The sequence below is a fragment of the Anabrus simplex genome, chromosome 6, assembly GCF_040414725.1.
Source record: "Anabrus simplex isolate iqAnaSimp1 chromosome 6, ASM4041472v1, whole genome shotgun sequence".
Taxonomy (NCBI): domain Eukaryota; kingdom Metazoa; phylum Arthropoda; class Insecta; order Orthoptera; family Tettigoniidae; genus Anabrus; species Anabrus simplex.
In genome coordinates, this window is record NC_090270.1 from 173,602,584 (window position 1) to 173,620,241 (window position 17,658).

The 17,658-nt window shown below is 37.7% G+C and overlaps 1 protein-coding gene across 1 annotated transcript in view; it reads right to left on the bottom strand.

The window, feature by feature from the left end:
* Nucleotides 1-17,658, bottom strand: part of Rrp6 (exosome component Rrp6) — a 189,046-nt gene that overhangs the window by 26,714 nt on the left and 144,674 nt on the right. The window contains exons 13-14 of the mRNA XM_067149157.2: nucleotides 10,901-11,092; nucleotides 10,725-10,793 (exon numbers count right to left, since the gene is read on the bottom strand). Of these exons, the coding sequence (XP_067005258.2) occupies nucleotides 10,725-10,793; nucleotides 10,901-11,092 (261 nt within the window). The remainder of the gene's footprint in view (nucleotides 1-10,724; nucleotides 10,794-10,900; nucleotides 11,093-17,658) is intronic.

The following is a 17,658-nucleotide window of genomic DNA, read 5'->3' on the forward strand; positions in this document are numbered from 1 at the left end:
GTGCAACGTAAAACAAATAGAAAAAAAATAGTAAGGTAACAGGTTACTGATAATGGTGATATCTTTTCTAAATTTCTGCTCCACGGTCATAAAATGAATTGGCTAAGCCTGGTTTGAAAATGGAAAACCATCTACAGGGCAGTTAATAGTGAGGTTCAAACGTAACATCTCCCAAATGCAACCTTCTACATGGTGCATGGTAAAAAGCCAGAATTTTTAAAGCTCTCTGACAAGAAACATCGGACCAGCTGTTTGGCTTCTCCAACATAACATTGAAAGCATTAGTAAGAGGCCAATAAGAGCTCACTGATGTAAAGAGTTCTACAGGATCAACCTCCATCAGACCTGAAATTATGCACATGCCATAGGCTGCCCTGGAATTCTCTGAAACCTTTAATGTTACCGGCGAATGTAAAAATTATTGGAAAGGAAATCCAACAACCAATGCTCACCTGATCATGGACCCAACAAAGAAGGTTGAGGGATATTACCTTCTGCAGCATGTGTATTTGAACAGATCAAGGGAGGAGCGGCTACGTACTGAACAAAAGAGGCTTTTGTCAAAGTATTGCATGTGACTGTGGTGTGGAGGAACAGACAATCTTGCACATTGCCTAGAACCATCTATTTGTGCCTATGAAGATGAACTGAAAGCACTACAAGAACTGAATCAAAACTGGTTGTCAAACCTAGATATTTTAATGTCGTTTTTAAATTTTTTGTGCCGGCCCCGCAGTGTAGGGGTAGCGTGCCTGCCTCTTACCCGGAGGCCCCGGGTTCAATTCCTGGCCAGGTCAGGGATTTTTACCTGCATCTGAAGGCTAGTTCGAGGTCCACTCAGCCTACGTGATTACAATTGAGGCGCTACCTGACAGTGAGATGGCGGCCCCGGTCTAGAAAGCCAAGAATAACTGTCGAGAGGATACGTCGTGCTGATCACACAACATCTCATAATCTGCATGCCTTTGGGCTGAGCAGCGGTCGCTTGGTAGGCCATGGTCCTTCGGGGCTGTTGCGCCAGGGGTTTCGTTTGGTTGCAAAAAATTGTAATGTATTTGGATATACAGTAGAACCTCAATGCATCATTCCCGGAACTGTTGTTTATCCATATTCATCGTTCAATTTATTCGGCCCCAAAAATGTTCCATATAAACCAATGTTAAAATTCCCCCGCATCCATCGTCCCTTGAACTATCATTTTATAGCATCGTTTGTCAAAAAAATGTTTGTCCTCAGACAAAATTTTCCTGCATTGATCAATCATTTGTAAGAAAATATATGCAAAAGCGTTCTGAATTTAAATTGACAGCTCAGTACTTTAGCACAGAATAGCGACAACCTGTTACGTGAGAATGTACGAGTGATTCCGAGCTGCTAGTCTTGAGCAAGGACCTTGTAGGCTGCAGTGCAGTGCGCAGGTTATTCACGCGCAATCACACTACGAGCCTCTTGGTGCCAACGCTTCTCCTTGACCCACTAACCCACCCCCTAGAAGTATTCTTACTTGTTTAGAAGAATTAAAAAGGAGGCACTGTAAAACACAAATTTGCCACCATTTTCTGTGTTGCTATTGGCTGGCTGAGAAAATCACATAGTTTAAAATTGTCACGGTGTGCGCTGGGCACTTCTTATAAGTCACAGGGTGATTAATCGCGTTGTACCTTGCGGAATGTGTGGGATGTTAAGACGCCTGTTGACTGCTTTGTTGCCCCCCTGCCCAATTATCTTGTTACAAGTCTGAGCTAACCAATCCAGACCAATGGTCTTTTTACTAGCTTGATCTTGTAGTTGGCAGCCTCCCCTAGCCCACTACAACATCGTCCGAGACGTGTAATGTTGAATTTCTAACCTATGTGATATCGACCGAGCTACGCCGTGTTGGATCTCTAACCTATCGTAAGTGAAGGGTCTATGGAATCTTTACCAAAGTGCAGATTACCGCCGTAATATCCACATGTATCATTAATATGCAATAACAGAACTGACCTTAAAGATTTTTAATTATTATGAGGTGTCAAGAAAAGTGAAACAAAACGGCGTAAAAATTGCAATTTTTTATTTTCATCGTGGTTAGTTCCATTGTGGAGTTTTATCTCCCGTATGCAGTTATCAGACTGTGCCTCTTATAATGGGCTTCTAATAAGTTCACCTGCATACACCCCAGTGTCAGTGGGTAGGGTCTGACAGATCCCACTCTGATGAGTCTAGTGTCAGACCTAAGACGAAACGTTGGTTAATAGAGCAAACGCCTGAAAAGCCTTACATCTGATCTGTTATTGTGGTTATGCCGGCCCCGCGGTGTAGGGGTGGCATGCCTGCCTCTTACCCGGAGGCTCAGAGTTCGATTCCCAGCCAGGATAGGGACTTTTACCTGGATCTGAGGGCTGGTTCGAAGTCCACTCAGCCTATGCGATTACAACTGAGGAGCTATCTGACGGTGAGATGGCGGCCCCGGTCTAGGAAGCCAAGAATATCGGCCGAGTGGATTTGTCGTGCTGACCACGACACCACATAATTTGCGGGCTTTTGGGCTGAGCAGCAGTCACTTGGAAGGCATGGCCCTTCGGGGCTGTTGCGCCATGGGGTTTGGTTTCGTATATTGGGGTTACAATATTTTGACGCCGTTATATCTAGTATGAGCATGTGTGGCTCCATGGCTAAACGGTTAGCGTGCTGGCCTTTGATCCAAGGGGTTTTGATCGAGTCGGAAACTTAAATCTTCGTTGGTTAATTCTGATGGTTCACGGACTGTGTGTGAGAGCCATCTTCAGCATTAAAATTCATCACAGATAGGGCCGCGTTTTCATAAACACACAGGTCGCCTATCAGGCATCAACTTGAAAGACCTGCACCAGGCCTCTCGGGAGGCAATATGCTATTATTATCATTATTATTCAATTTACATAAAGAAAAAGGTAAAAATACAGTCCCTCTATTTTTTATGTTACTTGCATTTATTGTTTTCCCACATCAGTCATCAGTTTGGCCCTTCCGCTTGAAAAATGATGCATCGAAGAATCACTGTATTCTTCTTGCTAGTCATACAACAATAATTTTGAAAAGATGTTGCTGTCTTCCCATAGTGCTGGGTATATTTCAAACATTAACATTTATAAGTTATGCTGAGTGAAAATACCTTATGTACAGTGAGAATTATTTTTTAACGTTTCCAAACAGATAAACACTAGAACTTGCTACCAAACAACTGAGATGTGAGAATCGAAAGACACTCTGGAGAAGAAAATGAAACAAAAGAAGTTTACTGAAGAACTGTAAAATCCATAACATCATGCAATGCTGAAGGACATTTTTCTATATATAAATTTTCTTTTACAAATGAAGGGGATTTTCTTAATAAAATCTTAGGATGACTTCTCTTCTACAATATAAAAGCCTTTAAATAGGTAAGACAAAATAAATCTGTTTAATCTGATTTCAACCATGAAATCAGATAAGATGAAGCCTCAACTAGCACCAAAGTATAAGGAATGCGTTAGATTGCAAGACCAACTTCACACAAATAATAATTTATGGACTGATATGGGAATACAACTGATAACAGAGCCTTTTTGTTTGAGTCATCAGTCCATAGACTGGTTTGATGCAGCCCTCCATAACACACTATCCTGTGCTAACTCTTTCATTTTTATATAACGATTACATCCCATATCTGCTCTAATCTGTTTGTCATATTCGTATTTTGGTCTACCCCTACCTTTCTTACCACCTACACTTCCCTCAAAAACTAGCTGTACAAGTCCTGGGTGTCTTAAGATGTGTTCTATCAATCTCTTGTTCTGGTCAAATTCAGCCAAATCAATCTCTTTCTTATCAATTTGATTCAGTATCACTTCATGTATGATTCTATCTACCCATCTCACCTTCAGCATTCTTTTGTAACACCACATTTCAAAAGCTTCTATTCTCTTTCTTTCTGAGATAGTTATCGTCTATTTCACTTCCATACAAAGCCACGCTCCAGATGGAAGTGTTAAAAAACATCTTTCTAATTCCTGTATCACTGGTTGAGGTGAACAAACTTCTTTTCTTAAGAAAGGCCTTCCTTACTTATGCTAGTCTGCATTTTATGTCCTCCATACTTCTACCATCATGAGTTATTTTACTGCCCAAGTAACAATACTCATCTACTTCCTTTAACCCTAGAACTGACAACTGTCAAATATTACATAAAATCAGCTTCATGGTCCGTATCGCACTTCAATAGATTCACAATTAAGTATTTATTTATTTTCCACCTAGTCGATACAATGATTGCTTAAGGCAATTTTTAATGGTCAAAAGTGGTACATGTTTCGTATATTATCAACATCTTCAGCCACATAACACTGTTTAGATGAAAAATATATAAAATTGACAAAGTAATGCTTTAGAGGAAGTGACCTTAAAATTAACATAAGATTGACAAGATGAAAACAAACAAACAACTCAAGAGAAAATATATAAATTATTTCTACAATAGAAAGCAGTCGTCAAGGAAACACTTGTACAATATTCCATAGAGAAATTGTCCTAATAAATATTCTTTTCTTAATAATTCATGAAAAAAGATCAATTTATAAATTAAAAATTATACAATTTATAAGTAATTATCGAAATGAAGAAATCCTGATATCACAGTGCGGCTCTTATTATTAACATAGATAAAAATATAACTACTAATTCCTAGTTGTCAAATCTTATTAAGCCTGCTTTCCTTTGGAACAGTAACTCCTGTCATTCTTTCACAGTTTTGCGCCGGGTGTAATATTGATGATGCGTTCTTCCTTGCTCTTGCACCTGAGGAGGTGGAGGAGCGGGGGATATAGGTGTGTCAAGAATTTCCTTGCTGTCACCTATAGCTTCAACTGAGGAGGAATAAGTTGTAGGGCTATATGTAGGTGGAGAAATTCCAATTCTTTTTTCTTGATCCTTCTCAAGCATTTTCAAATATACTAGAATTTGATAATATAATGGATTTTTATATTCTACAGCCTCATTAAGGTTATCATTTTTCTTTACAAGTTGGTCTAGATGAATGTACAGGTCTTCATATGTGTTCATTAAGCTGCCCTTTTTTAACTTTTTTATGATGGTCAGGTCTTGTTCTATGTTGGTAAATTTATGACCTGTGGCAGTCATGTGTGATCCCATTGCTGAGAATCACACATGACTGCCACAGGTCATAAATTTACCAACATAGAACAAGACCTGACCATCATAAAAAAGTTAAAAAAGGGCAGCTTAATGAACACATATGAAGACCTGTACATTCATCTAGACCAACTTGTAAAGAAAAATGATAACCTTAATGAGGCTGTAGAATATAAGAATCCATTATATTATCAGATTCTAGTATATTTGAAAATGCTTGAGAAGGATCAAGAAAAAAGAATTGGAATTTCTCCACCTACATATAGCCCTACAACTTATTCCTCCTCAGTTGAAGCTATAGGTGACAGCAAGGAAATTCTTGACACACCTATATCCCCTGCTCCTCCACCTCCTCAGGTGCAAGAGCAAGGAAGAACGCATCATCAATATTACACCCGGCGCAAAACTGTGAAAGAATGACAGGAGTTACTGTTCCAAAGGAAAGCAGGCTTAATAAGATTTGACAACTAGGAATTAGTAGTTATATTTTTATCTATGTTAATAATAAGAGCCGCACTGTGATATCAGGATTTCTTCATTTCGATAATTACTTATAAATTGTATAATTTTTAATTTATAAATTGACCTTTTTTCATGAATTATTAAGAAAAGAATATTTATTAGGACAATTTCTCTATGGAATATTGTACAAGTGTTTCCTTGACGACTGCTTTCTATTGTAGAAATAATTTATATATTTTCTCTTGAGTTGTTTGTTTGTTTTCATCTTGTCAATCTTATGTTAATTTTAAGGTCACTTCCTCTAAAGCATTACTTTGTCAATTTTATATATTTTCATCTAAACAGTGTTATGTGGCTGAAGATGTTGATAATATACGAAACATGTACCACTTTTGACCATTAAAAATTGCCTTAAGCAATCATTGTATTGACTAGGTGGAAAATAAATAAATACTTAATTGTGAAACTGTCAAATATTCGACATTTTGCTCCCTGCTGTAGTGGCAATGTCAAATTAAATAATCAACATGTTCGTATTTCATTACACAATTTCCTCAATTCCTCAACAGATGTCATGGCAGTCTACTTTGTTTCATTCTTGATGTCCACAGCAGCCATGAGTTCAGTTTCATTCATATTTGCAACCTCTTTCGGCGCAATTTCATGGAAATATATGAGTGCGGTTTTCCGACTACCTGTTTGACCACCATTGCTCTAGTATTCGTAAACAAACCTTCACGGGCTCTGCTTTGCTATTCTATTTCATTTTATTTCGTAGATTTCCGTTCGGTGCAAGTTATTTACTTCTGTATATAATCTTGTTATTTGATTTATTATACACATTTTTAATACAGTGTGTGTGTCTAAATATGGCATCTTCATTACGAACATTTAGTGATGAAGTATGGCAAAATATGTTAGAAGATGAAATTGATGGATCTGACTTTGAGGATAATGAGAATGAACCAAGAGATTCAGAGTCGGATTCGGAATGTGTATTAGCTATTTCTTTGAATCAAATATCGGAAATTGATGACTAGTCTGCTATACCGCAACCTATCACAACAACGTGATGTAAGGTCATGCCTCCTGACCAAGGAATGCCAATATATTTTTCCCTAATATTTTCAAGAATATACCTGACAGAGTGATGAAGCTTTAGTGGATTACAGGTACATTATCAATAATCCATATACAGTGAAACTCGGTTAAGAAGTTCCCGCATAAGAAGTTTTCCTGCCTAAGAAGTGTGATATTCTTGGTCCCTTGATCAGTTGCATTAAGATATATGTATATTTTTCCCGTTTAAAGTGTTCTGTTGTAAATATATTTCCCGGTTAAACAGTTCAGATTTTAGAGCCCCTTGAGATAGAAAACGTCCGCTCAAAGCAGCCCATGGTTAGAACCCTCCAGTCTCCACACAAGTTGCACCCTGTGTTAGACCGTTTGCGCGCTCGCGATGTGTGTCTGGTGTCACGGAACATGTGCGGGCCTGCCAAGGCCATATGACGTCACGCTATGACAACACAGACAGCAGATGCTCACTCTCACCTTGTGGAATCGAATCAAACTCATCAGTCGAAATTTCCACTCCACCGTTCCATCTAGCGGAATAGAATCGAATGGGATTTTACGTGGGAAACATAAAGCACGCAATGGATGGTTTGATAAAACTTGAATGCAGTAATTTGCGGGCCACGACAGGGTGAAGTCATTAATCGAGGTGGCCTAAACATTAATTAAAAACCATAAAGTGTTTTTGTCCACAACATCACTGTTAATCTACCACAAAATTGAATATTCTAACCTGTTTGATTTTTCATTCCCTTGCTTATTTCCTTTCAGGCATTCTCTCTTACGTTGTTGTTGCAATAATACTTATGGGTCTTGCCGTAGAGGAAATTATGTTTTTGAACTAAACTGATAAGATTTTCCATGTCCATTACTAGTGAGGTGAATAAAAACAACCTCCCGACACTATGCAGAAAACAGCCGACTTGCCACCAGCCAGCTGATACACATGCCGCCACAGCCGGCCGAAAGATCCCGATCGTTTACGAAGTTGAACGAATGTTGATAGCCAACTGGGTGTTGGTGGGAGGCACACAGAGGCATTGCAATACCACGTGTTGGCATAAAATTGAAAGTTATTTTTAACTTTACCTTTATACGAGCTAAACATTGTATTATCGTATCACTCGTAATTATTACATCGCATTATTAGAATGTAGCACAAGGATGAGGAGGCACGAAATAAAATTCCCGTGGGGAAAGAAACTGTTTACGTTTAGATGTGCTAGCGTTGCTACTGCGCCTTTATCACTCCCACATAATACCCCAGATACTTTTCCATGCACTCATTTCTGCAACCTCGAACCTGTGTTTCTTTTCTTCATTACCTACAGCATGAAGAGGATTGAAGCGGGAAAATAAACTCAATACTGGCTTGGCCATGCGGTACTTGTGAAACAGCCAGAATCTATGCCCGTTGCCGTGACAACCAGTAGAAATGCAGAGGCGATTTAGGCCTAGGTTCTAAGAATCTCTAAGAATAAGTTGCTAGATTTCCCATTTGCTGCCGTTACCCTTAAAGCAGGTGTCAGGGGTGTGAGGAAGATAGAAAGCACATGCTAACAAACTGTAGTACACGTCTTGTAAGCCTAAGCTACGGATTGCCAACCATAGTGTAGCGTCGTAATTAGTATGAATAGGAGTCGGTGAAGTTAGTTGTAATATCAACATACAATCTTTTTAAGTGAAAATGAGTGGAACTTAGAGGAAAGAGATCAAGCGACAGGCACTAACAATAAAAGACAAAGTGGAGATTATAAGGAAAGTGGAGTCATCTACACTTTCACGTGCTGCATTGGCAAAGGAGCTGGGGATGCCGCCGTCTACTTTGAACGGTATTATAGCAAAGAAAGAAGAGATCTCTGCTTCTGCAGGGAATACTTCAGCAAATTGTACGGAAGTTAAATCTGAAAAGTATGATGAAATAGAACAAGCTCTGCTAATATGGTTTAAACAGCAGCGAAGTTTTAACATACCTTTCAGTAGGACTATTGTGCAGGCGAAAGCTGCATGCAAATTAAGGGTACCTTAACGGGTGGCTCGAACGCTTTAAAAATCGAGCCGGCATCGTTTACAAAACAATTTGTTGCGAAGCAGAGAGTGTAAGTGCAGAGGAAAGGGAAGCGTGGAAGGAAATGGTTCTGCCTGCTAAAATAAGCAAACCTTGCAACGTTTTTATATAACTTAATATGTTCCCTTCTCTTATCAAATATATTTATAATACGGTATGTTCAATTATTTTACTTTATCTCTAAAAATATTGTCTTGATAATCAAATTTTTATATTGTGGCTTTCTGTTAGCAGCTCTTATATATCGGCCTATTTTGGTATTGTTCACAAGTAAGGAAATCTGTTGGCTGTGTGTTTCACATGTATTTCAAAGTACAGAATAAGTTTTTGGGCATTACCCCTTTTAAGAAGTTTCCTGCTTAAGAAGTTTTTTTTCCTGCAGTCCCTTGAAAAACTTCTTAACAGAGTTTCACTGTATCTCAGTTTGTTTGTGACATGTTTCAATTTTGTGTACATATGATCAAAATTTTTATTATTATTATTATTATTATTTTGAATTTAGGAATTATACTTTTTTGAACAGACCGTACTTTTTTCTTGTCAAAATATTTACGTAATTTCGTATCAACATGACAATCCTCAGTGTATTAGCTATACATAGATATATAAAACTTCATAGATTTATTTCATACATTGTGGATATTTTGTATTTTATTTAGACAAGTAAAACCTGCCTAATATGGCTGTCACCACAAGAATTAACATTGCCAGTTCTAGGGTTAAGATTTAATTTCCTAATCTAATATTTCCTGCATCACCTGACTTTGTACGACAGTGCTCCATTACTTTTGTTTTGGACTTACTTATTTTCATCTTGTATTCCTTCCCCAAGACTCTGTCCATACCATTAGCAATTTCTCCAGATTGTTTGCAGACTCAGAAAAAAATATCATTGGCAAATCTCAGGGTTTTAATTTCCTCTCCTTGCACTTTGATTCTGTTTCCGAATTCCTCTTTGATTTCATTTATCGCCTGTTCTATGTAAACATGGAAAAGAAGAGGGGACAGACTGCAACCTTGCCTTGCTCCTTTCTCGATTGCTGCCTCTTTTTCAAAGCCCTCAATTTTGGTCACTGCAGACTGATATTTTTACAGACTGTAGATAATTCTCCTTTTTTGGTATCTGATCCCGATCACCTTCAGAATCTCAAATAGCTTGGTCCAATCAACATTTCAAATTCCTTTTCTAGGTCTACGAACACCTTGTAAGTGGGCTTGTCTTCCTTAATTCGGTCCTCTAAGATCAGACGTAAAGTCAGGATTGCTTCCATTTCTTCTAAAGCCTAATTGATCTTCTCCCAACTCCATTCTTCTGTAAACCATGTGTGTTAAAATTTTGCAGAGCCTACGAAAAAAAAAAAAAAAAAACACCAACCAATCCTGCCTCTGCTTTAGCCAACATAAATTTCACATAAAGACATTGAGATATGAACTTGGAACACAGTGCTATAAGGCTGACATCAAACAGTTCGGAAGTCATTGGGAGGTTGCGAATAAGGTAATATCATGCACCGATATTAGTTTATTTTTATATTCTTCTTGCATAGTTGATTATTCATTGGGCTAAATGAATTGCACATATAAATTTGGATTAGAATGCCACATATGAAAAACAAAACAAGAAAACCACCACTACCACTTCATGTTCTTACAAAACTGTTGATATAGTTTTCACAGGCATGGGACATCCAGTTTTGCATGTAGTCTGAACCACAGGGGTGAGATACTTCATTTCAAACATTCTGCATATGGGATTCCAAACACAGGTATCTTATTGAAAAGTCAGTGATAATTTCATTTGGTTAGCACATAAGCAGTTTAATATCAAAGGTGTTGTTGATCATTTTCTTGTCTTCTCAATAAATAATCAGTACCATTATTGAAATTTAGCCACAATATACACTAATGTCCTGCAAGAAATAAAATATAATATCAAAAAATTTCTGAAGTGGAACATAGATACCATTACCTGATTTCTAATAGGCTGTGGCTCCTCTTGTGCATTTTTACTGGCTACCTGTTTGAAATGTTCCCTCACCTGAAAAAAAAAATAAGACCCAGAATTTTGGTGCAAATTGTAATCTTGTTATTACAGTTGTAACAATTATTTCTTCACTGTGATTTGAAAATAATAAATAACCATACCCTCTGGATTCTCTCCTCATCACTATCATTTGTTTTGGACGTTTCTGCTTCCTGCTGCACTTCTGTTTCTTCACCAGCTTCAAGCTCACTCATGAATGGTAGAATCTGTCTGTAGCGCTCATATGGACTCATGAATGTTACCTGTTTCCTTGTCTCAGACAACAGTGCGCTGTCATTCCCTTCCTCATCTGCCTTAAATAAGAAATATACAATGTGCATGATCAACAAGGAAAAACCCAGAAATTTTTTTATTTTGGAGCAAAGAAACAATGTAAAAAGTAGCTCGGGAGAACTTCCCAAAGAAATGAAGAAAACATTTATACATAAGTTATGGGCAATGAATGTATACCACCAGAAGATAAGTTCCAAAGATAGCACAGGTAAGTTGAATGCAACTGTTACAATCTTCCTACACACAAGAATTGAAAGACTGTTGTGTCAAATAACTACTGTTATACAAGAACTAAAGCAATTTTTCAGTTATTTACTTAATCTAACTAAAAAAGACGATTGAATTTCATGACAAATGCAATACTTGTCACAATAGACAGGTTTACCTTTTTAGGCTACTTCTGTTGTCTTCATAAAATATGAATAGAGATAAAACTCATTATGACGTTTCTGCAGGGGACAAGGAAAAAGAACGTGTTAAGCGAGAAAACATACAAATAAAAGCTGTCCAACAGTGATATGGAAACACTACATATGGTTTTTCTGACATGAGGGCATTTTACGTCGTGTATCCGTGGATACAGTGAAAACTATAGGCCTATCTACCATTTCTAAAGGTGAGAGGAAAGTATTAAAAGGTGTGAAAAACACGAGAGAACAAATACGAAAACCTTTTCTGCTGGGATTATAAAATAATAAGTACCGTACACTGAAAGGTGGGAAAAACACCAGACAGCAAATATGAAAATATGAGCACAGGGGCCAACAAAAATATCGAAGTATTATTGCGGATCACATTCCAAAACAAATGTTAGTAGAAGCCTTTTATTTCAGAGCAGTGTGTTATTAAACATTATTTTCTGGTCACACTCTTAGACAATGAATCGGAGGTTACATTGGACCATGTGCAACTGCGAGGAATGACTTTGGCCGCCATTTTGAATTGAACAAAACTTTGACCAACTTGAATGATCGAGTTGAAACTCGACGGTGCAATGAGAGTTTCAATATTTGCGACCTCTGTGCGCTTATGCCAGTCCGCTTTCTGATGAGATTTTAATTTTGTCTTCATTAAGTTATTAAGGAGTTTTACATTTTCCATGTCCATAACTGGGCTATCACAAGACAAATATGCATCACGCTAGTCAGTTCCACACGATTATGTTCCTAATTCAGATATAGGCTACCGTATCACGCGACAAATATTAGCTATACTTCACTGTACCCCTCAGTACAAAATACATTTGTACCTTCTGAATGGAATATGAAATACAAGCACAAACAGGCTCACTTTCCGGCAAGCAAAACTGAACATTCCTGAGGCTAACTTGAAGTTCAGGAAGGCCTTTTCCTATAATCACGCAACTGTGGCGATGCCTCTTACCCAAGATGGAAATTAAGTTTCTTTCAGAAGGGATGATAAATACAGTAACATTTTCAGGTCTAAGAAAAATGTGATCGTACTGAGCGGTAATACCAATATAAACGCTGGCAACCAGGAATGAGTTTAGCTGGAAAATTTATAATGTCCAATAACGGACCATTTATATTGGTATTATAAATTTACTCATTCGGTCCAAATATTTCAGATTCCCTATGGGAATCAACATCTATATCATCTGATGGCCAAGCAGGTATCAATTTTTGGTATTGAGACAAAGTCTCTCGTAGTGTATTGGCACTGCCGGTGGCTTCAAATGGCCTATGCAGTGGCCTGCACAGTATGCACTAGCCAGTATCTTGGTAGGTGTGCTAGGTACCAAATGATGAGCCCAACCTAGCACACGGGGGCGAAACGCTGCCAACCAAGAATGAGTTAGCTGGAAAATTTGTAATGTCCAATAACGGACCATTTATGTTGGTATTATAAATTTACTCATTCAGGACAAATATTTCAGATTCCCTATGGGAACCAATATCATCTAAGCGGTAATAACGAAAATTTGTGACATATGAATAGTAACACAGTAAAGGTTTCCACCTTTCAATACTATATGTATTTACGATATTATAAATTACATGGAACTAGTTTCGACCCACCTAGGGGTCATCATCAGCCATATTAAAGCATACATAAGTTTTTGTCGAATCCTAAAACATGTTATTTTTAACTGTAATAATTTATAAAGTGAAGTGTGGTAATGAGATGAGAAAAGTTAGTATGGTACAGGTGAGTAGTAATTAATAATAATACGAGGAATATATATACAAAGAAGTTTGGAACAAAGTACAAGTGGGGTGCTTAGTGTTGTAAAAATATAAACTCATGGATATCAGTAGTCCTCGTACTAAAGAATACAATGTAAAATAACACATATAAACATATATACAAATATGTACAAAGTCTGGAGAGTAAAAAGTGATACTCTTTTAATGCCGAGTCGGCTTGACACTGATCAGCTTAAGCAGAGAAATTAGGCATTTGGTGTATTAAAGCTGTGTTGACCGGCTGCGTTGTTGATTGTTGGACGTGAAGTTATTTTTGAATTTCTGGTTAAGAAGAAGGTGGATACTGCGCGTGGATCTATTAATTCTTAGTTCTTAGCGGAAACCAAATTGGACCTGTTAAAATGGAGAAAGCCGGTAAAAACAAAAAAAAACGGAGATAGGAAAAGGTTAACATAAAGTGAAAGGACGCTTACCTCGCGCTGCGGTGTGTATAGTATAGCTGATGGTGTGCGACTGGTGGCGGGAAGTGAAATGTGGGCAGAGAGGAGGGCAGGCGCGTGCGGGTTAGGAGGGTTAGGAAGAGTGGGGGTGGCTTGGGGCGGGGTGGGGGTGGGAGCCTTAAGGCGGGGCTGAAGGGTGCGGGAGAAAGGGTAATTGTCTCGGAAAAGTACCTTTGATTAGACTTAGGATTGAGTTTTGGTTGGCTGCATTATTGTTTCTGAGGAAAGTGATGAATAGATTGAAGAGTATGTTGGGTTTCTCTGAGATTTCATTGAGATTGTGACTGGCGTTGAAGTATTGGTCTAGGTGTATGTAGTAATTTTCCATTATGTTAAGTAAAGGGCCCTTGTTTGCTAATACGAGGATGTCCATGTCCTGTTCGATATTGGTGAAATTATGGTTATAATCATGCATGTGTTGGCCGATGGCTGAAAACCTGTTGTATTTTATTGCATTAGTGTGTTCGTGGTATCTGGTATTGAAGTTTCTTCCGGTTTGTCCGATGTAGGATTTTTCACAGGTGTTGCATTTGATCCTATAAACTCCTGATTTTAAAAACTGCTGGTCTTGTTGATGTGTGAAGTATTGTGTAAAACGTTCGTGTTATTATTGTTGGTTTTGAAGGCTATTTTAACGCCTTGTTTCTTGAAGATATTGGTTAACTTGTAGATATCATTGTTGAACGTGAAGGTGGAAAATGTTAGAGGTTTAGTTACTTCTTTTTTGAGGGTAGTTTTAGGGCGATGTTTGTGTTTATTGATTATCCTTTCTATAAAATGATTGCTGAAGCTGTTGAATTTTGCCATTCTGCGGATTGTGTTAAGTTCGTTCTTTAGATCTTTCTTGGACATAGGTATGCTGAAGGCTCGGTGAACTAGGTTATTGTATGTGGCTCGTTTGTGGGACTGGGGGTGCACTGAATCTTGGCGAATGGTGGAGGCTGTTTGAGTAGGTTTTCTGAAATGCGACACCTGTGAAAAATCCTACATCGGACAAACCGGAAGAAACTTCAATACCAGATACCACGAACACACTAACGCAATAAAATACAACAGTTTTTCAGCCATCGGCCAACACATGCATGATTATAACCATAATTTCACCAATATCGAACAGGACATGGACATCCTCGTATTAGCAAACAAGGGCCCTTTACTCAACATAATGGAAAATTACTACATACACCTAGACCAATACTTCAACGCCAGTCACAATCTCAATGAAATCTCAGAGAAACCCAACATACTCTTCAATCTATTCATCACTTTCCTCAGAAACAATAATGCAGCCAACCAAAACTCAATCCTAAGTCTAATCAAAGGTACTTTTCCGAGACAATTACCCTTTCTCCCGCACCCTTCAGCCCCGCCTTAAGGCTCCCACCCCCACCAAGCCCCAAGCCACCCCCACTCTTCTTAACCCCCTCCTAATCCGCACGCGCCTGCCCTCCTCTCTGCCCACATTTCACTTCCCGCCACCAGTCGCACACCATCAGCTAAACTACACACACCGCAGCCCGAGGTAAGCGTCCTTTCACTTTATGTTAACCTTTTCCTATCTCCGTTTTTTTTGTTTTTACCGGCTTTCTCCATTTTAACAGGTCCAATTTGGTTTCCGCTAAGAACTGAGAATTAATACATCCACGTGCAGTATCCACCTTCTTCTTAATCAGAAATTCAAAAATAACTTCACGTCCAACAATCAACAACGCAGCCGGTCAACACAGCTTTAATACACCAAATGCCTAATTTCTTTGCTTAAGCTGATCAGTGTCAAGCCGACTCGGCATTAAAAGAGTATCACTTTTTACTCTCCAGACTTTGTACATACTTGTATATATGTTTATATGTGTTATTTTACATTGTATTCTTTAGTACGAGGACTACTGATATCCATGAGTTTATATTTTTACAACACTAAGCACCCCACTTGTACTTTGTTCCAAACTTCTTTGTATATATATTCCTCGTATTATTATTAATTACTACTCACCTGTACCATACTAACTTTTCTCATCTCATTACCACACTTCACTTTATAAATTATTACAGTTAAAAATAACATGTTTTAGGATTCGACAAAAACTTATGTATGCTTTAATATGGCTGATGATGACCCCTAGGTGGGTCGAAACTAATTCCATGTAATTTATAATATTGTAAATACATATAGTATTGAATAGGTGGAAACCTTTACTGTGTTACTATTCATATGTTATTCTCAGTTCAATACGGACCAACAACATGAAATTCATAACCCTTGAAAATTTGTGACTCGACAAGTGAGGTATTTTTATATAGATTTAATACGATGAGAATCGGGACTTCAAATTTATGATGTACTAAGCAGGAAAACATGTAAATGAGGAACGCACTAACGAGGTTTCACTGTATGCTGAATAAAGAAAGGAATATTTCTTAACCTAAAATTCCATTGCAATTTGATGCAAGTGTAATGGACTAGTATAACTTGGAAACAATTCTCTAACCCATGGGTAAATAATGGAAATATCAAGCTTGATGATGATGATGATGATGATGATGATGATGATTATTATTTATGTAGCCATGTCCGGACTTTATTTGGTATAAATCGTGGTCTTATTATTTGTGTGTTGTATGTGAGGTGATGATACGACACGTTTGCTTGTATGTATATTAACAAGAGTTTATTTGATGTAAAAACATGTAATTAACAGCATATAATTTATTATTACCTGTATAAATGACGTATAAATCCAATGCAATATTATGCAACACACTGCCATAGTCCAGAACAACGCACTTTGTCACTAGAAGTTAATCGAACATTCGATCCATTTGTAAATAGGCTATTGGAGACTCTCGAAATTACAAGAAAACATGTGTCATATTCTCCTAGAAGCCTGGCCACGGAATGTACATAAAAAGGCAGTCTTGAGGGTTGAGTGGAGTTGTTAACGAGTGAAGGTCGTGAACTTGTGTTGTGATTCTGTTGACATGCTAATGGAGCCATATTCTTCTTCTTATTATTTGTAGTAGTGATTTGTTCAAGATGGCAGATTATTAGTGTGTGTGTGTGTAATATGTATATATAATTTGTAAATAAAATAGTGTACACAGTTGACAGCATTTCATGTGAGCGTTTTTGTGGTAACAACACCTTTCACCCCACTCATTCCTTCTGGAACATTTGCTGTAGTACTACCACGTAATTGACTCCTTTTCCTGCCTGACTGCCATTCTACTGTACAGTTTGATGTTTCTTGCATTCTTAGCGATAAGTGTGGCGCCAAACAACAAATGTCAATACTAGCAACATAATTAGATCACAAATAGAGACCACCACAAATGACATCTCCTGAAGCAATCAAAACTAAGCATTATTTATCATTAGTGTGTGTGTATGTCCTTATAAATTTCAATGAAATCTATATACAGTAAAATGTGCTAAAAGCAGAGCTTGAATAAAGCGGAAACTTGTCCACTATAGAATATTGATTCGTTCCCGGCGAAGCTTGCGACATTATAATGTTCTTATTTCCGTATAATGCGGAATCCCCTCAATGTGGAAATGGAAACGAAAAAAGAAAGAATTCTTTAAAATCTACTTGTACAACGTGGAAACTATTAGGAACTGTTATAGTCCTACATACAATATTTCTGCATTTCTAGTGCTGGTATGTCATAGGTTATAAACTTCATGGTTCTGATCCGTATTGAATTGCAAGTACAATGTAATTATTAAATTAATGTAGTAATGGTCCACCTTTCAATACTATAATATGTAATATTCTAACTTACATTAATTAGGGACTAGTTTCGGCCTGGGCTAGCCATCTTCAGCCTTAATGTAAAACACCTTATAACTAAACAAATGTACATGCACACAATTGACATAAAAACAAATGAAAACAAATATATACAAAGTGACATTAA